The following is a 24139-nucleotide window of genomic DNA, read 5'->3' as shown; positions in this document are numbered from 1 at the left end:
CTGCCTCCAGAAAGGGAGGAATGCTGCCTCCAGCCAGGGAGAAGAACTCCTTCCAGGTGTGGAGAGAAACTGCTGGCAGGTAGGAAAACATCCTCCAACTAGGGAGGAAAACAGCTTCCAGGTAGGGATGGAAGCAGCCTCCAGGTTGGAAGAAGAACATCCTCCAGACAGGGAGGAAAACAGGCTCCAGGTTGTGAGCAAAACTGCCTCCAGGTAGGAAGAACAGTCTACAGGTAGGAAAACAGCCTCCAAGTAGGGAGAGAAACTCCTTCCAGGTAAGGAAACAGCCTCCAAACAGGGAGGAAAACTGCCTCCAAGTAGGGAGCAGAAGAAAATTCAGATAAGGATGGGAACAGCCCCCAGGCAGGAAGAGGCACAGGTCTCTAGGAGGCCTCCAGGTAGGGAAATAACCTTCAGGTAGGGAGAGGCACATCCTCCAGCTAGGGAGGAAAACTGCCTCCAGGTAGGAATAAGAACAACATCATCCAGGCAGAGAGAGGCAGAGTGGCCACGTAGGGAAGAAAACAGCTTACAGGTAGGGAAATAGCATCCAGGCAGGGAGAATAACATTCTCCAGGTAGGGAGCGGAACATCCTCCTAGGAAGGGAGAGGCACAGCCCCTGGGCAGGGATGGAAGCTGCCTGCAGGTAGGGAGAGAAAGCCTTCAGAAAAACTGCTTCCAGGTAGGGAAACATCCACCAATTAGGCAGGGAAGCACCCTCCAGGCAGGGAAGCACCCTCCAGGCAGGGAAGCACCCTCCAGGCAGGCCAATCTCCCCCGGGCCGGGCGAGGCTCCGTGCCGGCAGCTCCGTCCCCGCTCGGCTCCCGCAGTTCCGGGCGCTGCCCGCAGGGGGCGCGCGGGGCGGGCGGCGCAGGCGCGCAGGGCGGCGGCCGCGGGCGGCGGCGGCAGCGGGGCCGCAGCGAGCGGGGCCCGGCCCGTCCCGACCCCCGCCTGGCGCCTCCCCGCGCCCCGAGCGGCCCCGAGCGGCCCCGCCGAGCCCCGAGCGGCCCCCGCCGAGCCATGGCGGCCCGGCCGGGCGGGTGAGCAGCGACACCGCGGCGGCCTGGCCCCGATGCGGAGCGGCCGCCATGCAGCCGCCGCCGCAGCCCTACGAGTTCCTGGGCGAGGAGAACGGCCCGAAATGGCGCGGCCTCTTCGTGCCCGCCCTGCGCAAGGTCAGTCCCGGCGGCGAGCGGCGGCACCTGCTCGCACCCTGCTCCGCGTCCCGGCGCTCCGGGCAGGTGGAGCCCGGGCCCCCGCCCTGCCCGCGGGCAGCGCTGGAAGGGCCCCGGAGCCCCCCGCGCCTCCCTCAGGGACGGCCGGTGCCGCTTCGTGTGGGGATGCTGCAGGTGATGAGGGACCCGGCGGGCGCTGCTTCTCCGTCATCTGCGCTCGCTGAAGTTCGCTCTCCGCTTTAATCGGGGCTCTTGCTTCCAGGGACTGATATCCCGGACTGGTTTGGGTTGGAAGGGATCTTCAATCCCATCCAGTTCCAGCTCCTGCCATGGGCAGGGACACCTCCCACTGTCCCAGGCTGCTCCAAGCCCCAATGTCCAGCCTGGCCTTGGGCACTTCCAGGGATCCAGGGGCAGCCACAGCTGCTCTGGGCCCCCTGATAACGTTGCTGATGTGCAGGGGATTGGCATCCTTCATCCCTTCCTTCATCCCCTCCTTCATCCCCTCCCCACGGCATTTCTCCTGACAGCGTTTCCAGGCTCTTTCCCGAACCAGATTCCTTCACTGAGCACTCACCTGAGGTGTTTCTGACACTCAGGTGACACCTGTGAGAGCAGACACCTGTGGTGCAGGGAAAAGCCACCCTGTGACACATCTGCCCGCTGCACAAATGAGAGAAACCTTGTGGGAAACCACGCAGGAGAGGAATCCGTATTTTTAGGATGTGTTTGCACAGCAGGGAAGCTCCCAGCCCACCCCCCCTTCCACAGGACACCCCCAGTAGCGGAGGGACTGGGTTAAATTGAGGCTGGAGGGAGCAGTGTCCTGCTCTGTGTTGTTTGCAAAGGTTGAGGAGTATTCCACAGTTCTGCCCATAAATACCTGCTGATTTGGATCTCTGCTGCTGGGCAGGACTGGGGTACGAGTACTTTAGGCAGTGCTGAGTGGTTTGTCTCTTTCTTCTAAGAATAGATGTAGTGATGCTGTTGGATAATGATTCTCCGTTATTTTTTTTAACAGAATAAAAGATTTGCATTTGTTTTGGGTCCCTGTCTAAGTAGTCTTGTGGCTGGCATAGAAACCACTAATTGCCTGTCTGAAGAATCCTGGACTTTCTGCTCTTTCCTCTAAAATCTCCTCCTTGTAGTAGCTGCTCTCCAGTGTCTTAGAGAATGCCAGGCTGTTCTTTCCCTGATCTCTCTGGAATCTGACTGAAAGCAGCCCCTTAACACCAACCAGCATCTACCCAAACGTGAGGTAAAGCTGCAAAAGGATTTCCTTAAAATTTAAAGGTGTTTTCATCATCCTAAGATACAAATGCTGCAAAAGTTGGTGGATTCATGCTGCTCTTACCATTCTTTCTATTTGTGCATTTGGTTTTGGTGAAAAGAGCAGGAATTCAACTTTCTAAAGCAGAGGAAAGGCAATTGTGATGCCAACGACTGGCTATAAAAATGTGTATTTGCTTATAGCCAGGTTTTTTCTCCCTGGGAAAGTTCCTTGTCTGCAGGACCCACCCTGGAGCATGAAGCAATCGGGCTGTAATGTGCATTTCTTGTGTGAACACACAGTATCAGTGAGTCAACCCAAAATTGTATCATTGTCAGTTCTGGCAGTCGTAGGGAAGCACTCTCAGTTTTAATACATTCTTTAAAAGATACTCTTTCATATAAGGAGATGTTTAAACCAGAACATTTTATCACTTGGATAATGAGATTTTCTGAGAGAACTATACCACTGCTTCTAGGAGAGCTGAAGAACCAAATCCAAAGTGTGAAAGCCTCAAATTTTCTGTTAATTTCCCAATTTATTAAACATCATCACTGCTGTTTTCAGACGGTCTGTGATTTTGTCCTGAAGAGGTTTAAAAATCTACTTGTTGGCCAGCTGAGATCTTTCCAAGCAGGTTGCTTTGTGATGAAAACCTTACAGAAAGTTTAGTAATTTCTTAGTTAAACACCTGGAATAGAGGGGTTCTTTTATCTTTTAACCTGTTTTTTTTAATGTCCTGGATGTTATTTCCCATTCCTGAAAACATTTCTTTTTAATGAGCACTGCTTGAAGGAAAGAGAAGCTGGTAGCAGAAAAAGAGGAAAGGTTTTGGTTTTCCTAGTGCATGTTAAAGTGTGAAAAATATTTAATTCTAAAATACACAAAGATGTGGAGCTGGATAAGGAGCCCGTGCAGTTCACTAACAATAAAGAATATTTCCTTGCTGCTTGGATTTTAAGTCCAGAACATGCTCTGAAGAGCTCCAGTCTCTTCATTATGCACTCAGCAAGTTTAAGGTCACTTCTTTTTGTCAAACCACTTTTAAACTCTTGCTTTACTTTAATTCTACGCAGTAGACACTTAAAAAAATGGTAAACCACATCAGTTCGTGCTTTAATATGTGAAAAAAAGATGAAAATCTGTCTTCTAAACAATATTTTATGTGCATTTATACTCTTTAAGATTAGTAGAGAGTGCCAAATTTTACGCTACTGAGAGTCTTTTTAGGAAAAACCCAAAGCTAAATGGTAAAATATCTTTAAACCAGAATTTATATATTTGTATGCCCCCATCCTTAGCACTGGCACCTGGGAAATCTTGCAAGTTGGAAAATTTAAGGCAGTTTCATGTATTGCCTCTCTTCCAGCTGGGAGATGGACAAGCACATCCTTGCTCTAAAACACTTTATTTTCTTCTGCTGCTGTGCTGGAAATCTAAGTAAGGAGTGAGGGTAATTCGATATAAAAGTCCTTTCAAAGTAAATGAATCAGAAGAAAACAATATTTTTACGTGGTCACTGAGGTTTAGTGACTTGAGCTGCTGTTTGGAGCTGGTAAATCACCTCAAACACATCCAGGGGCTGAGCCTGATAAAAGCTTTTAACCTGGCAGCTGATTTGAGTTAGTAAGGAATCACAATTTCAGTAATTGTGGGAACACTCAGGCAGCTGTTCCAGCAGGAATCACTGAGGGTTTCCAGTGCTGGGTGGGTTTGGCTCTGTGGATGTGACCGTGGCAGTGCCAGGAGTGCTGGTGCTTGGGGAATGCTGTTGTTGGGGGCTTTCCTTGGGAGTGGGATTTCTCCTGTGGTGCTGGTAGGTTTTGCTCTCCCCATTTTTCGTTTCTCCACATTTGGGTTGGTTTTGCTTTGCTTGGTTTGCTGCTGTTCTGGCCCCGTGGCTTTTGTAGGGAAAGATGTTGAATTGTGAAACCCTTTTCTAAAGCTGCATTTTGGTTTTGGGACCACCTTTCCTAGCACAGATCCGGTGCCAGAGCTTGTCCTTGCCGAATTCCAGGTGGAACTCCCCAGAGGTGAATTATTTTGCAGGTTGAGAATGGGATTCCAGTCCTGTGTGAATTTCAGAGGCAGCAGCTGAGTGTTTCACTGCCTCCAGCCTGCTGGAGGTGCCGGTTTTAATATCCTGGGTGTGCGTTGCATAAAGGGTTTTGGGGAATTGTAGTTGAAAATTTCATTCGTACCAAATACCTTCCATTGCTACCTGGAATAAACTTCTGTTGTGGGCACTTGGAACAGGTTTTTAAAATAGACCAGGTGACCCCATAGAATTAACGTGTGTTTTTGATGTTAGTGGGGAATGTGTTGTTGGATTTGCAGATAATGGATTTATTTACCTTAAGATATTCTTGTGTGTCCTGAGCTTACGTTTTACAAGGGCCTGTGCCAGGACACAGGGAATGGCTTCCCACTGCCAGAGGGCAGGGATAGATGGGATATTGGGAATTGGGAATTCCTGGCTGGGAGGGTGGGGAGGCCCTGGCACAGGGTGCCCAGAGCAGCTGTGGCTGCCCCTGGATCCCTGGCAGTGTCCAAGGCCAGGTTGGACATTGGGGCTTGGAGCAGCCTGGGACAGTGGAAGGTGTCCCTGCCTTGGCAGGGGTGGAACTGGATGATCTTTAAGTTCCCTTCCAACCCAAACCATTCCAGGATTCCATGATTATCATTTGTGTGTGTTCTCGCAAATCCACTGGCAAATTAAAAGTGTGTTTCTGTAAACAAGAGCTGTGTGTTCAGTTGCTTTGCTCTTTGATTTTTCTAAACAAAGTTCACAAGCATCTCCCAGGGATTCTTGTTTTGGGTTTTCTCCATGATGCACAAACAGAGCCTGTCAAACAGTTAATCCCCACGGCTCTGCAGGCACCACATGTCGGGATAATCCTGGCACTGGGCACTATTTGCATTTTCTAAAACAATTCCACCATTGCTCTGGACCACTCATCAAATTTCTAGAGCATGACTAAAGGGTTTATTCTTAGCAAATGTTGCGTAGACAGATATAAAAGACCATTTTGAGGACTTTTTTTTGAAGTTTACATTAGTTCAGTGCTTCTGTATTTTAAAACATGTGGGAGTTACTCTGTGTGATGTGTGAGGTTGCAGGGTTGGGGTTAAGGTCAGGAGCTGCAGGGGTGTCCCAACTTTATTCCATGCATGTTTTCCATGGCAGGATCAGGCTCCCCTTGGGTTAGAATTATTTAATGTGTTATAGCCTCATTATAATGGATTATTATTTAAAGCATTCTAATTTCATTAGCATTCATTATTATTTAATGCATGATAATTCCAACAGGAAAGTTGCTCATTAAAAAGTTTTAAAATAATAGTTACATTTAGGTTTGAAATCTCTTAGGTCATTTAGCCTCTCATAAATATCTTTATTTGAGCTCAGAAGTCTGGACCTTTGCAGATTTGCAGTTGCTGCAAACATGAATTTGAGTGATCTGGGCTAGTGGAAGGTGTCCCTGTCCATGGCAGGGATTTGGAATGTGATTGGCTTTAAGATCCCTTCCAACCCAAACCAGTCTGGGATTCTATGGATGCATCAGCTTGGAAACAAAGGAGAGGCTGGTCCTTTTACTTAAATCCTATTATTTCATGCCTTTTTTCATTTTTACAAAGTTCCTGACACAGGAATCTGTGCTTGGCAAAAGGTAACAGGAGAGTTTTTGCAGCCACTGGTGTGAGACGAAGGTGGATTTTAGGTCCCAGGTGTTTAATAGGAACGCTGTGATTTCATTTGGCAGCTCAAGCAGGAGAAACATTTCCTACCTGTGTTGTTCAAGTGGAAATGGGAATTAGTGTTTGCCTTGGCAAAACAGGCACAGGAATTAAAAACCACCGGAGCCGTTCGCTGCCGTGATTCACCTCATTGTGGTGCCTTTACCCCCTCAGGACTGGGCTCCAGCCCCAATCCCAGTGTGTGCTTTTCCCATCTTCTCATCCCACCTCACCTGTGTTATCCTGTGAGCCACCTCACCTCCTGAAGTGTCTCCTGCCCACCTCCTCCTGCTCTCCCTGGGTTTTCACCTCTCTCTTTGCACAGTGCAGCCCTTATCTAATCTTCCAGAGGAGCTGTGGAGTCTGTTATTTGCTTTTCTAATTACCTCACTGATTCCCTCTGTGCCAGCCTTTCACATGAGTGGTTCCGGACGGTTACTCATGTGGAAAACGTGGCTTTCCTGGATCCATGGTCTCTATTCTCCCTGATATTTTAATGTCATCTCAATGACTAGCTGTTTAATGGAGAAATTACTCTGAGGGTCTGCACTGTCTCCACATTATAGGAATTCTTCCCTGTGAGGGTGGGGAGGCCCTGGAATAGAATTCCCAGAGCAGCTGTGGCTGCCCCTGGATCCCTGGCAGTGCCCAAGGCCAGGCTGGACATTGGGGCTTGGAGAGGCCTGGGACAGTGGGAGGTGTCCCTGCCCATGGCAGGGGTGGAACAGGATGGGCTTTAATGTCCCTTCCAACCCAAACCATTCCAGGATTCAAATTCCAGGTCTGAATAATTCAATCTACCTCACTGAGCCGTTCTCCTTGGGAAGGGTGGGATGTGAACAGTGGGGAGAGGGAGCCCATGAGTGCTGAATTCAGAGCCCAGAGCAGCTCCCAGCTCTGTGTGGAAGAGTTTTGGGAGAACTGGGAGCTGTCAGCATTCATTCACATGAGGGCACAGCCACCTCCACGCTGGCTGGGGTGTTTCCCTCCCCTACCACAGAGCAGAGGCTGTGCTGGGCTCCCTCAGGGTTTATCTCAATTTAAACAAAGCATTTTATGTGGATGGATAAAATCCAAACACTTAATTATCCGTCAGTTTTTAAGATTAAGATGTATATATAGTTTGTGTACATGTAAACAAACCCACATTTTGGGTTCTCCTTGACTCTGTATAAAAGGAAACAACAATTAAGTGGAGAAAGAAGAATTTGTGTGTATCTGTGTCATTCTTTATGTGTTTTTTCTGTGGGCACCAAGCAGCCTTCCCAGGAGATTTTAAGACAGTCTTTGATGCTGTTTCAAAGTCAGATCCATCATTCCTGCTTTAATTTACCCTCCTCTCAACTAGAATATAGTGTAGGAGAAAATTATTTAAATAGCTAAAGATGAGAAAAAAATTACATTTGCACCAAAGTGGTGGTGTAAGATGGTTTTTTAATACCTCTGTACAGTCAGTTTAGGGATAATTTTACTTTGCTAACCATGCTTCAAGTTTTTTACAGTAAAAAACTCCAAATGCTGTATGTAGATAAAAATTCTCTTTTACTTAAGAGACTGCTTCATGCTGTTCCTCTCTCAGCATGTTTTAGTCTGATTTAAGAAAGACAGGCCAGCCAGAAATTGCTGTACTGGAAATAAAATCAGAAATTCGTGTGGTTATTTTTAAAAAGTTGACAGTGCATTTTTATTGGGGATTTCTCTTCAATTTAAATCTTTGTGGTTCTTTCTAAAGAATTGTGCTTGAAAATTGGGAATACCAGCACTGTCCCCTTTCACTGAGTAAAAGCAGCAGATGCATTTAGGTTGCTCCATTTGGTTCCCTTCTTCCTCTGGAGCATCATCCAGATGAGGGATTAAAAATGCCTTTGGAGCAGATGTTTTATGTTTCTCATGGTCAGGGTTATCTTTAGGAGAGAAAAGATAAGAAGGAATTAAAACACAGACATTTAAATGAGAAACTTCGTGTTCTGAAATCTCAGGTAATACTGGAATTCTGTTTTCTGAAAATGTAGTTTGGAATATGAGTAGAAAACTGGGATATTTTTGCCAAGTCTTTCAGGAATACGGATCCATATTTTTTGTGGTGGAATGTGCCGCTTACAGACTCGATGTGCACGTCATGGATTTGGGAATTTTCTCTTCTTGGGGTTTTTTTTTTAATGAAAAATCTCTTGTTTTGCTCATGTGCTCACTGTGGAACAACTGGAGCTTTCTGGATGTGTTTTTACTATCAAAATACATCTATTAAGTAAAAATATATTTAGCTATTTTAGCCAAAGCCTCAGAACAAGCTAAAAAGAAGTTCCTTGCAGTTTTGACTCTGTTTTTTTTCCCCTCAGCTTTTTGTCATTTCAAATGGAACCCTTTGATCATTGCTTTTATACTCTGGTCTGAGATCCCGAATTCCTGTGTTTCAAAATTTACCCTGCAGTTATATTGGTTAAAAAAAAAAAAAAAAATCAGTTTGTTTCTAGTTTTAATACCATTTATCTCCATGAAAAGTTTTCATCCTCATCTTTTCTGAACAGACTCCTTGCTCGGAGGATTAATAAAATCTCACTGAGAATGAATTTTGAGGAGAAGTTTTTGAGGATTTTCATCAAATAAACATTGGAGTGGTGGAAGAGTAGGGAAAAGCTGAGGAGCCAAGAGAAGGAGCAGTTTAGGAGTTTCAATGTAAAATAAAATTATGTCCCCCAGAAAGGCCTTAAGGCCAAGTTTAAATGCCACTCTTGGACGTGTTATTTAATTTCTGTTCCTTGAAACAGCGTGGACTAAACCAAGTGTGAATGACTCTGCAAAAATTAGTTAGTCCTGCTAATCCTAATCTCTCTTTAAGGACTTTAGACACTCTGCTATTTCAGAGATAAAATAGTAAAAAATCTGGTTTCTGTGCTCCCTTCTGTTCATGTTCTTGCAGCAGAGCTCTGCCTCATCAGTGCAACAACTTGTGGATTTTTAAAGGGTCTTTTGACCCTTAAAAGAAACCATTACCAGACAAAATTCATCCTGTGTAGCTCTGATGTGTTTATTCCATGCCAGTTTATATAATTGTGCTCAGATATTTCAGTGTGAACCTGAGATCAGTGAATATCCCTTCTGTAAGAAACATTCCCAGTAATTCCTCCTGCTTTTTTCCATATATTCAGTGCTTTATCAGTCTCTCCTTGCTTTTCCAGTCCTCTCAGTCAGGATTTAGGGAGTACTGTAAAGAATAAGTGGTCTCTCCTTGATCCAGTGGCATCTGATTTGATCAGCTGGTGCACAGCTTTTATTAAAGTATTTTTGTTTTGCTCTGAAAAACACTGCCTTGATACAAAGTTGGTTTTTTCTTCTCAGCATTTATGTCAGAATAACTTCTCTGAAAGGCAGGGAGTGCAGAAGCACCTCTGGGACCTTTCAGGATGCTGCAGGCAGACTCATTTCAAGTGGCAGCTGATCTTCTAAATCCTCTGGGGAGAGTTGTCTCAACCAAGAGATGCTGGGCTTTGTTGTTGGTTTTGCTCCTTTCAAAGGAAAATTGACTCCAGGACTTAGAGAGGGCCACGGAGATGATTTGGGGGATGGAACAGTTGTGAGGAAAGGCTGAGCATGTCGGGTTTGTTCAGCCTGGAGAAGAGAAGGCTCCAGGGAAACCTCAGAGCCCCTTGCAGGGCCTAAAGGGGCTCCAGGAGAGCTGGAGAGGGACTGGGGACAAAGGATGGAGGGACAGGACCCAGGGAATGGCTTCCCAGTGCCAGAGGGCAGGGATGGATGGGATATTGGGAATTGGGAATTCCTGGCTGTGAGGGTGGTGAGGCCCTGGCACAGGGTGCCCAGAGAAGCTGTGGCTGCCCCTGGATCGCTGGAAGTGTCCAAGGCCAGGTTGGAGGGGCTTGGAGCACCTTGGGATAGTGGAAGGTGTCCCTGCCCATGGCAGGGGTGGAATAGGATGGTGTTTAAGATCCCTTCCAATCCAGGCAATTCCAGGATTCCATGGTTTGTGTTCCTAATATGAAGCTGAGATTCCCTGTCACTGTTTAAGGAGAGCTCTGTGCTCCTCTGCTGCTCCTCAGCTGTGCTGGACATCCTTGTGCTCCCAAGAAAGTTTAGGAGAATATGGCATGAGCTGTTTAGACCTGGGAACTGAAGTCAGGTACAAATGAAGTCACTTTTGTGCAGTGAAGTCTGAAACAAATGATTGGAGGGAGGAGAACGGCTGCAGTTTGACCCAGGGAATGGGAGTTCCCATCTTCTCCTGATCTTCCTCCTCTTCTTACTGTTCTGTTCTTGTCAGTTCTCTGGAGCATCATTAAGGGTTCACTGCAGGGACACAGAATTTCATCTGATTTCCTTGCTGGGTCCTGCTCTTGCTGTAGTGGTGCTCTCTGAGAGACACGTGGCAGGACCTTAACTCGGCACTTCCTGGTTTTCCATTGTTTTGTGAATTAAACTCTCATGTTCAGGAAGAACACGAAATGCCCTGGCTATTGTTGAAAACCTGCTGTCTTAAGTAAGAGTTTTCAAGGAGTGGGTTTGGTTTTCTTGAGGATTCTTTCTTTCTTTCAGGATCTTGTATCTATGGCAGCTGGGAATCAGCTGTGTAAAGCAGAGATTCGTTTTTGAGGCACAGAAAGAGAAATTACATTTACAGGGCTATAAAATAACTTTGTAACAAGACTGGGCAGCTGGATTCAAACTCACAGAGGTCAGGGTTCAGTGGGATACTGGGAAGGAATTCCTGGCTGGGAGGGTGGGGAGGCCCTGGAAGAGAATTCCCAGAGAAGCTGTGGCTGCCCCTGGATCCCTGAAGTGTCCAAGGCCAGGCTGGATGGGATTGGAGCACCCTTGAATAGTGGAAGGTGTCCCTGCCCATGGCAGGGGTGGCACTGGATGATCTCTAAGGTCCCTTGCAACCCAAACCATTCTGGGATTCTCCTTAATTTGGAGGAAGCCTTCAGAGTGCCCCCGGTTTTGGGAACTGCTCCATGGGCTTTGGGAGGGGCTGTGCCTGTAATTCATCAGAATTCAACCCAAGGATATTTCTGTCTTGTCCCAAGAAACTGCCATCCCGTTTGTCCTGTGAGTGCCAATGTGAGTATGTCAGATGACTTTTTTGAAGTGATTTACATGGAATTTGTATGGGGAGAGGAGGGAATTTCCCTGGATTGTATTCCTTACGAATCTTTTGGCTATAGTTTGAGATCTAGTGAGCGCTTTCCTGATTGAGAGGCTGCCAGGGAAAACTGAGTATGGAGACCAACTCCTGACTGCTTTTCTTTTTCTTTTTAAGGTGGGGTGGTTTGACTGGGGGGATTTTTACTACAAAACAGCCCTGCTGACCCAGGATGAGTTAATTGTAACCCTTTTTGTGTAGGCACATGCTGAGGTTGCCTGTTTTGGGTTGTCTGGTCTAGTTTAGCCTGGAAAACCAAAGCTGGGATTAATCTTCATGAAATGAGATAAAAGGAGTTATCCTGCCTTGCCTTGAAAAGAGGTGTAAGTCAGCTTTTCCTTGCTTTTCCTCTGGTGGGTCCGTGCTGCTCCTCTGTTCAGTCACCCAGGTAGGGTGAGCTGTTGCTACAGGTAGTGACTCCATCAGTCACTCATTAGGGTTGGTAACGTCACTGTAGTTACTCATTCAGGAGATGAGTAACTCAGAGTTACCCACAGGGATTGTTTCGCTCCAGTGTTGGCAGAAATCTGCCTTGGCTTGAAAGTCCTTCCCACCATAATGGCAAAACATGGAGTTTGTCATTCCACAGAGGTGCCAGCTTGGCAGGAATAGGAATTACCACCTTAACTCCATAGGAAAACTTGTGAGAAATACTAAAAGTGTGTGAACTTGCAGCACTGGAATCCAGAGTTATCCTGCTTTTGCTGGGATTTGTTTTTAGGCACAGCTTTCCATTAAAAAATCCTAATTCTTTGAATTCCTTTGGCCAGGTCCAGCAGCAGGTTCACCCCAACCTGTCGGCAAAGGAAGATTCCCTCTACTACATTGAGGAGCTGATCCTGCAGCTGCTGAACAAACTGTGCATCGCCCAGCCCCGGACTGTGCAGGATGTGGAGGTAGGGCTGGAGGCTGGAAAACCAAGGGTTTGCCTCTGGAATCGCTGAAATTAATTAGGATATTTTGGGCAGTGCAGGTTGGAAGCCCAGAACTTCTTAACACAACTTTGTGGCTGCCTCTGGATCCCTGGAAGTGTCCAAGGCCTGGTTGGATGGGGTTTGGAGCAACCTGGGATAGTGGAAGGTATCCCATGGAAGGGATGGAACTGGATGAGCCTTAAGGTCCCTTCCAACCCAAACTATTCTGGGATACTCTGGTTCTATTTAGATTTTATAAGCAAATTTAATAGGGAACTCATTTTCTTACCCAGTGCTTCAGAAGAGAAATTGTGGGAATTTTTCCTTTCAGCAATATTTTTATAAAAGCAAAATGCTTCGAAGGATTTTCTGCTGCTCGAATGCACATTGGATTTAAGAATTTTTCCTACTTTTTTGACATAAATATGCAAGAAAAAAAATTAAATAGTGCAATGAAAGATTACTGTTGTCAGGCCTGGACTGTGCAGCTGAGGGAATAGAGCTGGATGTTCCTGGGACTTTATTGGACTCACTGAGGCTCTTGTATTATTGCAGCTGTCAGCTTTTGTGTCATCATTCCAAAATGAGGGTTTAATGGAGTCTGGAGGGAGAAAGTGGCTTCCATGTGGCTGTGACCCGACAGAGCTTTGTAGAGTATTAATTTTACATCAATCTTAGGTCCAGGATTTTCAGCCTGATCCAAAATGAAATCTTTGTGTGGGATTCTCTGTGTGTGTTGTGGAAATGGAAAGAATTATATATATGTATATAAAAATAAAAATTATATGTGTGTCAAAATTATTACATGTATCTATTCATATAAATTATAGATGTGTCTCATGGAAATGAAAGAAAATTATATCTATAGGTAAATATATATTAGATATCTGTATAAAAAATATGTATTGGCAAAATAACTGCCCAGAGGGCTTTAGATTCTTATTAGATGCCCTTTATTCAACACTAATTTTTAATTTTGGATTAGGATTTATTTTTTTTAATACTGATGCATAAAGATTATAGTATCACTAAATAAAAGCAGAATTTAATAGTTCCTTCATAGCTCTTGAGATTGGATCTGCTCCTCAGCTGTTTTTAGCTGTTAAGGGAAAACATGAGAGCTATGATCTCTGAAGTTTATCATGCAGATATTTACATAACAGCCTGGAGCTAATGGAACTGTTTGTTCAAGATGTTGTACTCAAGTATTTGCAGGATCAAGGTCTAAAAATCTCAAATTAGAAATGTTTTATAAATAGAAACAGCCCTTCAAATTGTTCCTAAAGAAAACAGTGGGAAGCAGTGCTGGGGCGCAGAAGGCCTGTGTTAGGTTGGATATTGGGAAGGAATTCCTGGCTGGGAGGGTGGGGAGGCCCTGGAAGAGAATTCCCAGAGAAGCTGTGGCTGCCCCTGGATCCCTGAAGTGTCCAAGGCCAGGCTGGACGGGGCTTGGAGCAGCCTGGGACAGTGGAAGGTGTCCCTGCCCATGGCAGGGCTGGCACTGGATGATCTTTAAGGTCCCTTCCAACCCAAACCAGTCTGGAATTCCATGATTCTAAGCTGAAGGATGGCTGAATGCCACCTTACCTCCATTTTTGGGATGATCTCCTGGTAGGATCCCAAGGAAGGGTCATTTGGGGGAACCATCCCAGCACTGTCAGCTGCTCTTCAGGAGGGAATGTCACCCTGTGTTAAGCTGGCAGCTGATCAGAAAGTTGGGCATTAATTGGCCACCTGCAAAGACTTAAAAGCTGCCTCGAAGAAAATTTGCCTCTCTGAAGACCTTGGGCCTCCTGTTAGATCTTGGAACGTGCAAAAATCTTTTAATCAAAGGGACACAAATATTTCCCCATTTTTTTCCAGCTCATCCTTCAGCTTTTTATTCCTGCCACAAACTTCATCTGATGTAGGGCAAGTTACACTCTTTTCTCAAATAGGAACAATATCAACTTGGGGTTTTTTTTGTAGCCTGTAAACTGTTTAGTACTTCCTGATGGTGTTTATATTTTGGGCTCCTGGTCTCACAGAATCCCAGAATAGTTTGGGTTGGAAGGGACCTTAAAGACCATCCATGTCCAACTCCCTGCCGTGGCAGGAACACCTTCCACTAGAAGTGGAGACTGAAAACTTCTTGCTGCTCTTGTAAAGAACAAAAAGGAAGAGGCATTTTAGGAGATTTGAAGGAGTTCTTGGTGCTCAGGGAAGGGAGGTTGTTGGAGATTGCTGAAAAGAGAGAAGCCGAGTTGGGGAAGGAGAGAACAATTAGGAAAATATGTTGCAAACACTGAGGAGGAGGATAATTGTCTGTACCAGAGGGGAAGTAATTTGCTGTGCTGTATTTTATTTAAACCTCTCTGGTGGCTGTGGTTGGTCTCAGTGCACTCTCTGTTTGGGCAGGAGCGGGTTCAGAAGACGTTTCCTCACCCCATAGACAAGTGGGCGATTGCTGATGCTCAGTCGGCCATCGAGAAACGGAAAAGAAGGAACCCCCTCCTGCTCCCTGTGGACAAAATCCATCCTTTACTGAAGGTACCTCTCACCTTTATTGCCCCCCAGCATAACCTTTAATGTATTTCTTTAATTTGTTTGAAATTAAAGAAGTTTCTCTTCTTGGCGGAGGGAGTAAAGAGTCACCATAAAACTGAATTTGTTGTAGGTGTAATAAAAGGAAATCCTTCAATTCATCATGTTCAAGACATCAGTGTGTTAATCTATTACTCTGAAAGATGATTAGTTAATTTTTAACATAAATAAAACTCAAATACCTTCCCTATTTCAGCAGCTGCTTTGATGCCTTTATTTGTTTCAAAATGCTGCAGAAGCCAAAATAGAAGAAGAGGGAACAAGTAGATCCTGTTCCTTGTGTACTGTCAACCAAGATGTGTGTCAGTGTCCTTTCAGTCACTGCTGAATGTCACTGCTGCCTTGGGTTTAAAAGTCAAGAGATCTGCAAAGGTGTTTCCAGCTGCTGAGAACACTTTATTGGAGCATAAGCAGAAATTAAAGCACTTTTCCAGGTCTCCTTGCTGTGTTCACATATACAACATCTCATCTCCTGAGGGTTGGTGAGAAGGGAAGGGGTGTCAAGAGAGAAAACAGCATTAAATAAGATCTTCCTAAACTGGTATTCTTTGGTGAAATCTGGTTTAGAAGTGTGAGAAAAGGCCCAGAATCTGATTTTTAGAGGATGCCCCAACACGTACTGAGAACACATCTGCCTTAACCAGATGCACAAACTCACCTGCACTTACTGACAGGTAAAGGGCTGTGTGGTGCAAGCTCTGCAGAACATGGAGCATGTTCCCAAGGATAATGTGCCACATTCATGCTGGTTTTTTTCTGTTCAGACTTTCATTATTAAAGTTTCATTATTTTATGTAGTGCAAGGATGCAGAGTGCTCAGTTGGCATGGCAGGGGGTGGAAGAGAGGATCTTTAAGGTCCCTTCCAGCCCAAACCATTCCATGATTCCGTGAAAGTGGAACCTACTCTGTTCTCAAGAGTCCACATTAGGGCCAGAGTCCTGCAATAAGCACAGACAAAAATGGAAATTAAAGTACAGGAAGTGTACTTTAAATTTAAAGTATATTTAAAGTATACTTAAATTTAAAGTACACTGAAGTGCCTTCCTTAAAGGAATTCTATTTTTAGGACTGTCAGTTTTAGAGGAGGGATTATTTCAAGTTCTGTAGCTTTTCCTCTTTTAAAATACTGCAGAATATCACAGGTATTTACAAGCATCTCCTTCCAGGCAGATATTCCAATTTCCCTTTGATATCCTCAGCCCTGGGTGTCCCATTACTGTAAATGATCACCACAGACAAGATCCATTTCAGTCGAAAATTCAATGTGTTAATTGTCATTCTAGATGAATTTCTGGAATAAATACCATTTGTTTTCTGTTGTTTTCACTTTGCAGGAGGTCCTGGGCTACAAGGTGGATTACCATGTGTCTCTCTATATTGTGGCTGTCTTGGAATACATCTCAGCTGACATTTTAAAGCTGGCTGGAAACTATGTTTTCAATATCCGACACTTTGAAATCTCCCAGCAGGACATTAAAGTATCAATGTGTGCTGATAAGGTAAAGAGTTGGGATTAAAACAGTATTTAGAGGTGATTTTTTTTTAAATTTAGTTGATTTGGAAGGTGTATTTAAAGGAGAATCAGAGGGAGAGCCTGGTTTTACTCAAAGGCAAAGCTTCTCTCAAAAATTGAAGTTAAGTCAAGTCAAAGGCAAAGCTTCTCTCCTTGTTCGTGGTGGATCTGTCACAGCAGAAATTTAAGTTAAGCCTGGCTAAGTTTTGGAACAGCAGGAGCTCTTAGAAGCAGTGTAAGGACAGAAAATGATGTTGTCCTTCATTTCTCTGTTGTCACGCCCTCCTGATGTCACTTTGTCATGGCAGCTCTTCTTCATAACACAGAAAAGACCTTTAGTTTTCATGCCCATTAAAATGAGAAACATTTTTGTTCAGTTTTATCTTCAGCAGGAGGTTTTGTCCAAGGCTTATGCAAGATGCCTTGTTTTCCAAGTTGATTCTGCATGAATTGTAACTTGTTTTCTAGGTCATACTCACTTCCAAGGGGGAAAATGGCTTTGGCAACTGCTGCAGCCTCCTGCTGCCAAAGTTGAAATATTACTCCCTTGTGAAAGTGATCACAGAAAGGATTGTATTAAAAACTCCAAGGATTTCTCTGAACACACTGAAATAGCTGAGCTGGAGCCAAATGTGAAAATCCGGCTGGGTGTAATTCTCTGGATTTCTTTGCCAGGTTTTGATGGATATGTTTGATCAGGATGAGATTGGGTTGGTTTCTCTGTGTGAGGACGAGCCCTCTTCTTCTGGGGAGCTCAACTACTACGACCTGGTGAGAAATGAGATTGCAGAAGAAAGGCAATACCTGCGGGAGCTGAACCTGATCATCAAAGTATTTCGGGAAGCTTTTCTGTCCAACAGGAGACTGTTCACACCTCATGTGAGTCCTTTATTGATGGGCAATGCTAATTGCTCCATTAGCAGCCAGAACTTATCCCTTTTGCATTAACTGTGCTGGAGGTGAAATCAAATTTGATTTATTGTCTGTCAGTGAATAATGAGCATTTTTTGTGTGTGAAATCCAGTGGGGGAATTGCCATTAATAGCATGGGAGTGGAGCCCAATGGACACAATTCCCTGTCAGATGCCAGCAATAGCTGGATTCTTTGGGTCATTTAGGTGATAGTTTCATTTTTGCTTAACACAAAAATGAAATCATCTACCTGCATGTGCAGTGAATGCTTGAAGTGACATTTAAAGGCTATCCCTTATCTGTAGAAATTCCAATTAAAACAGCCCTTGGCTGTGGATTCTCTAACTGTGAGGGGAATCTCTGTTTGATAAATGATTGAAATATTTGATTGAAATTGTCTGTGTGGCAAATTCTGTTCTCAGGAGGAGTAAGGAAGGATTGGTGGGACAGGGAAAAGGGGACAGGCCAGCAGAACCTCAGCTGGGATTTTTAGGTGATACCAGCAGGTTAAAAAGAGGCAGCAGGAGCCATTCTCATTCCAGCTGGGTGTGGAAGTTCCTCAGGAGCTGATGGAATGGTGCGGATGTGGGGACAGAATTCCAAGGAAGATGATGGGAGGAGAAGGGAACAATGTTTGGGAGCTAAGGAATATTCTTTTGGGGATGGGGATGGGAAATTCCAGGATTGCATGTTCCCACAAGAGGGTTGCCATGGTCTGGGCACTGGCTGGAGGTCAGTGGGAGGTTGGGCCAGAGAAAATTCTGAGCAGGGAGTTCAGAGGGGGAATCCAGGACACTGGAAGGGGCTCCCTCGTTGGGTGTGTGGATTTGAACACTCTCCAAGTAGAATTTGGGAAGGAAGCTGCCAATTCCTGCTCTGTTCTCAGCTGAAGGAGCCCAGGAGCTGCTTTAGTTGCACCTGGGGTTTAAAGGATCTGAGCTTGGAGCTGCCATAAATTCCTCCTGTAAATCACCTCCTTCCTGCTGTGTTCCGTGGGACAGGAACGAGCAGAGGGAACAGTGACAGCTGGGAAGGCCAGGAGTGCCTGTCCAGATCCCAGCCTGTCCTGGGAGCACAGCAGCTCCTGGGAAGGATGCTGTGGGAACTGGGCAAGGCTGGATGAGCTCAGGGAAGCCTGGAGGGCTGGGAAGACCACGGAGTTTAACTTTCCCTTGCTTTTTGTTGGCTCCTCTCTGTTTACCTCCTGGTTCAGACAAAACCCACTCGGATATTTGCATGCTCCAAATAAATGATCCCAGCCAGGACTCAGCCATGATTTGTGTTTGCAGGACATTGATGTGATATTCAGCAACATTTCAGACATCCACGAGCTGACAGTGAAGCTTTTGGGATTGATTGAGGACACTGTGGAAATGACAGATGAAAGCAGCCCTCACCCTCTGGCTGGCAGCTGCTTTGAGGACCTTGCAGAGGTTTGGTGTTTCATTGGGGTGGTTTGGGGTTTTTTTTAATATTAAATCACTCCAAAGGGGGTTTTAATTCAAATATATTGTTTGACATCTGGAATGGGAAATGCCTCCACAGAGCAGGGACTCCAGGAAGGATTGAAGTATCAAACCAGCAGTTTATGGCTCAGGATTGTAGCAAAAGTGCTGTTGATACCCACTGACCTCTAAAATGGATATTAAAGAGTAGGAATAAGAGAAAACACTGCCCAGGGATTGGGTGTGGCTCATACTGGAATGTTTATTAATTATTCTTTCAGTTTGTTTTGAGTGGGCACTGAAATACCAGAAGGAATTTTATAAAATTCTGAACTACTCCATATTAAAACTATTCTGAAATACAGAAGGGAGTCCCAAAGCTGAAGTGGGGTAGAGCTCAGTTTAGTCAGAATTCAGAGAAGAGGTGCAGAATGACTCTGGAATTCAGCAGGGAGGTGCACAGGGAAAAATCAGGATCTGAGAGGCAAAAGGACAATTCAGAATACACCACATAATTTTTATTGTCAGGAAAGAAAACTCTTGGAGTGGATGACCAAGGTAGGGATGGAGGTTTTGCTGTCTTTGGACATGGTTTAATGGAATCTGCTTTTCCTTGGAATGTGTATTAATCCCAGTTTTTGGCCCTAAAACATGAGAGCAATCATGTAAACCACTATTACAGAGGAAACCAATGAGTTGTTCTGAGCTGACACAGAATAAATCAGGTGAACCACATGGTGAATGGCAAGTTTTTGGTTTTATTTTAGAATGTTTCTTAAAAAAATAACAATAAAACTTCTATTTCATTTTTATGTATCTTTCATTTTTATGATCTGAGGATTGCATGAACACCCCAGCACCACCTGGAAAATTATGACATTTTTGTGGCTGTAAGAAATAGTGATTTTTGAGCTCAGGTGCCACTCACTTTGGAAGAGACCATAAAGATAAAGTTTTCTTGGCATTGCTTCAACAAACCATTCATATGTAGGAAAGTCCAGCTGACCAAGTCTTAGCAGTTATTGAAGCATAATTACTTCATAATGATAAGGAGAAGTGTTTGATCAATGGATTAAAGTAGTTATAATATTGAAACTGAAAATAAAACCCCTTAAATTTGAAATACTGCAGCATTATCCTGGGAAAAAAATCTGATTTTATTGCAAAAGCTGCTCTTAGTCATCCTGTGCTTTAATGGAAACAAATCCTTTTCAATGAGTGAAAATCTCATCTGAATTTTCATTCACTGAAAAAACCTGAAGAGGAAATGCAGTACAGATTATTTTTCCAAGCTCTTTATGAAGGTAATATGTTTGAATTTATTTATTCAGTTAATATGGAGCAAGACCTGCTTAATAACTGAGCTGTTGATTTGATCATCTCCCATGGTGAGATCATCTTTCTGTCAGTGTTTGCAAAAGGAATCATTAAAGAGAGATATGAAAGTGAAGTGTTTATTTGCTCTGCTTATCTCACTGCCAGGGTTGTTCACTGAGTGTTTCCATTATGAAGGTCCTTCAGCTTCTTGGGAAGGATAATTAAAACCAAACAACCCCTGCAAGCTGGAATCTTCCTGCTTTGTCTGGTTTTTTTCAGCATCAGGTCCCTGAAAGGTTTAAAAACATAAATATTGTCGTGGTTTTGAGATAAGGAAGTGTGGGGAAAAGAAAACATTCATTTCATGTGTGGGGAAAATAAAACATTTTTTCCTGGTGTGGAGGAAATTCAGAAAATTGATGCCTGACACATCTAAGTGGGAGATGGGTGGTGGCTGGAGAGCTCAGAACAGGGCAGAGGGTTTCTCCCTGCTTTGAAGGGATCTTCACAAGGCAGCTGATAAAACAAGGGTATTGTCAGTAGATTGTAAATTTGTTTTCTGGTGTTTGTGTTTCCATAAGAGGAGTTTTAAGTATCCACAAAGGAATAAAGGTGGGAAGCAGTGCACACACTGAGGGGGTGAAATGGGCAAACAGCAGTCCAGGCCCTTATCCTGCACTGAGATAATTTATATGGGCATCAGGGTGACGTCTCCATAGAATCCCAGCATGGTTTGGGTTGGAAGAGACCTTACAGCCCATCTCATCCCACTCCCTGCCATGGCAGGGACACCTTCCACTGTCCCAGCTTGCTCCAACCCTGTCCAGCCTGGCCTTGGGCACTTCCAGGGATCCAGGGGCAGCCACAGCTTCTCTGGGAATTCTCTTCCAGGGCCTCCCCACCCTCATAGCCAAGAATTCCCAATTCCCAGTATCCTGTCTAACCCTCCCCTCCTTCAGCCAAAGGCCATTGATTTCAGTATTCCAGAATTCCATATTTCAGTCACTTTTGCAGCATTGCAAGCATAAAACTCTTTTTTTAATGATTAATCTCTTGGGGATGATTCATAATGCAGTTCATTTCAATCTTCATGTTCATAAAACAAACCCAAAACATGAAAATACTGATTGAAGTCTAAGTGGAAGAAACTGAAACCATTTGTAAAATGCAGTAAAAATTCCAGAAGACAGCAGAGAGTCAGGAAATATTGGCCTGGCTCCTCCAATGGATTTGCACTGTGGATTCCACTGTGACTTGAGACTTCACCAACATTCAAACAAGCCTTTTCTGGTGGTTGGTATTCCCAAATCCAGCAGCCTGACAAGCACTGAGGTGAAAAGAGGGATGTGATAATGCAGTGACTCAGGAGTGAATCAGCCCAGGGAGGCTGCGGGGACTGGGATCAGCCTGACAGGTCCTGGCACAGCTCAGCTGGGAGCAGCCAGAAATGATTCCTGAGCAGTCAGAAAGGATTCCTGCAGGGATTCCTGTGCAGGCAGAAATGATTCCTGAGCAGTCAGAAATGATTCCTGCAGGGATTCCTGTGCAGGCAGAAATGATTCCTGAGCAGTCAGAAATGATTCCTGCAGGGATTCCTGTGCAGCCAGCTTTGCATCCCATCCTGCTGTAGCTGATCCTGTGGAATCACAGCTGGATACTCCAACCAGAGTCATAATTTTTGCACCTGAAACCCTTGATATCACTTGAAGACTTTCCCCTGAGACTGGTTGCTTTGTCCCAGATGAGAGATTTTCCATGGAAAAGTGTCCCAAGTTTCCACATTGTCCATCTTTATGGTAAATTGCCATTCCATGTGAAATGGGGTGAAAAGCAGAAACTTCTCTTGGTTCCCACTGCTTCAGTACAACAAAGTTTGTGTTGGCCATAAAGATGGGGAGGTTGAGGAATGCCAAGGAAACATTGGGCATTTAAAAGCTGGAAGTGAAAAAAGGTTGTGGTTTACTCAACATTTGCTTTGCAAAATCAATATTTTCTTGAAAAGTTCCATCAGCTTATTAAAGGAAATTATTGTACCAGCTGGGACAGAAATATCTTGGGTCCTTCACTTCTGTGTGTAATTCTGTGTTTTTATTTAGGAGCAAGCCTTTGATCCATATGAAACCTTGTCCCAGGATATTCTCTCTCCACAATTTCATGAACATTTTAATAACTTGATGGCAAAACCTGCTGTGGCTCTCCACTTCCAGGTGAGTGCAAATGAGAAATACTCAATGGCTTTAGTTCTCCTATTTCAAAGGTTTGAATTCTGTCAGTAATTCTTTCCTTCCAACTTAGGAAGAGATTCTCAAGGCCCTGCCCTTTCTTCAGTGTGAGATATTTTGACTTTGCCTCTTGCTGTAAAAACAGGGCACAGCTCTGATCCATCCATGAGTGTTTTGCAGGTTTTTTTCTCCTCACATCTTGTTAGAGAACAGAGGGTGAATTCTCACACTGCCACTTCTATTTTGCCTTGTAAAGCCAACCACAGACACATAAACACCATATTTTCATTTTCTTCCTTGCATATCCAAGGCCTCCTTCAGCACTGAGGCTGTGACTGGTGGTTTTTCTGGAATAATTCTTCAATAATTTCTTAGTCATTGCTGCCCAGCAGGATAATCTGTGATTCTTTGTTTGGTTTATTACTTCCTTCTGCCAGTGTGGCAGATTTATTAAAGATGCTGCTCAGGCTGAGCTGCTGTTCAGAAATGCTCTTAGAGAAGCTGCTGAGCAAGTGGTGGGTCACTGGTGCTCCCAGTTCAGCCCAGTTTAGTGGTGCTGGGGTTCACTGGGGCATCTCTGCAGGATGAGATTCCTCTGAGCCCTTCCTCTCCAACTCTGAGCCCTTGGTGAGCTGGATCATCTCACTCTTAAATACTCCTTGGCGAGTGAATAAGGAAGGCTCTTTGCCTCCTTCCCTCCTAAATTTAAAGCTCAAAGATGGAATTAAATTCTTTTATTGCAGATTAAATTGATACTCAAGTCACGTGTCAGTGAATCTGGCCTCCTTTCTGACCCTGAGGTAATTCAGTTTCTCCTCAGCAGTTATGCTATGGAAGATGGCAGGAATTTCACCACTGTTTGGAAAATCTCTCCTCATCGTACAAGCTGAATTATTGCCTTCATTAACTACTGGGAATGGGGAAAAAAAATCTCATTTTTTAAGTGATAAACCTGTGATTCTCAGTTTCTGAGGGTGATACTGATACTGATTTCTTCAGTACCTAATGAGGCCTCCATATTTCTGTGGGATATTGGACTTTATGGAAGCCCAGTGAACATTCTGAGTATTTCAGTGTAAATAATCCTGGTTTTTTTCCTTTCCAGTCCACAGCTGAAGGATTTAAGGAAGCTGTACAGTACGTCCTGCCCCGCCTCATGCTGATCCCGGTCTATCACTGCTTGCACTACTTTGAGTTGCTGCAGGTAAGTGGAGCCACACTCTCATTTCTCACTGAAAATAATTATTAATATAGAGAATCTGAGCTCTTAAATAGGTGATCACGATTTACTCACTTCCTCTGAAAAATAAAAGATATGGAAACATTATTTGACATGGTTCACTCAATTTCTGAAAAGTAAAAACACATTAAAAAAAATCTTAAAAAGCATCTGTTGCTCTCATATGAACACTTGAACTACATTTTATTAAACAAATCTTTATTGAACTTGAGTTCTAATGTAGTTAAAAATTTAATACACAAATCCAATTCCTTCTTTCCATGAGTTCTGAATTTTTTGTCCATTCAGAAAAAGCTAAGCAGGATTCAGGTCAGAATTCTCAGTCTCAGGTCACACTCCAGCTCAATTTATTATTTCAGAATAATCCATTCTTAATATTCAACCATTTGTCCTGAGTCCTAAATGGGAATTAGCTGAGGATAATATAAAAAAGGTTCTGTTTGCCCCATTATGTGGGGAAATTTTGTAATACTTTAAGGGTAAATGAATTATTAACTAACAGGGATGAACTTAAATAGGTAAAACACCCTGTGGCTATAGCTGACATTTGGAAATAGCAACAGGAATTAGTCTTTTAGGTTCTCAGTGTAAAATCTGATGCTGTACAGGTGAGTTACAGGGATTTCCTTTGTGGTTTAAAGGATTTACTTGT

General features: G+C 44.2%; 1 protein-coding gene across 1 annotated transcript in view; it reads left to right on the top strand.

Moving 5' to 3' along the window:
• The first annotated feature begins 1014 nt into the window (after window positions 1-1014).
• SOS2 (SOS Ras/Rho guanine nucleotide exchange factor 2) overlaps window positions 1015-24139 on the top strand; it is a 41420-nt gene continuing 18295 nt past the window's right edge. Inside the window, 8 exon segments of the mRNA XM_039552457.1 lie at window positions 1015-1177; window positions 12111-12236; window positions 14652-14783; window positions 16173-16337; window positions 17027-17230; window positions 18553-18696; window positions 22122-22232; window positions 23353-23451. Of these exon segments, the coding sequence (XP_039408391.1) occupies window positions 1091-1177; window positions 12111-12236; window positions 14652-14783; window positions 16173-16337; window positions 17027-17230; window positions 18553-18696; window positions 22122-22232; window positions 23353-23451 (1068 nt within the window). The 5' untranslated portion in view covers window positions 1015-1090.

This window comes from Corvus cornix, chromosome 5 (assembly GCF_000738735.6).
Source record: "Corvus cornix cornix isolate S_Up_H32 chromosome 5, ASM73873v5, whole genome shotgun sequence".
NCBI lineage: Eukaryota > Metazoa > Chordata > Aves > Passeriformes > Corvidae > Corvus > Corvus cornix.
Note: the sequence above shows the minus strand (reverse complement) of the source record. Positions and strands in the feature narration are given on the sequence as shown.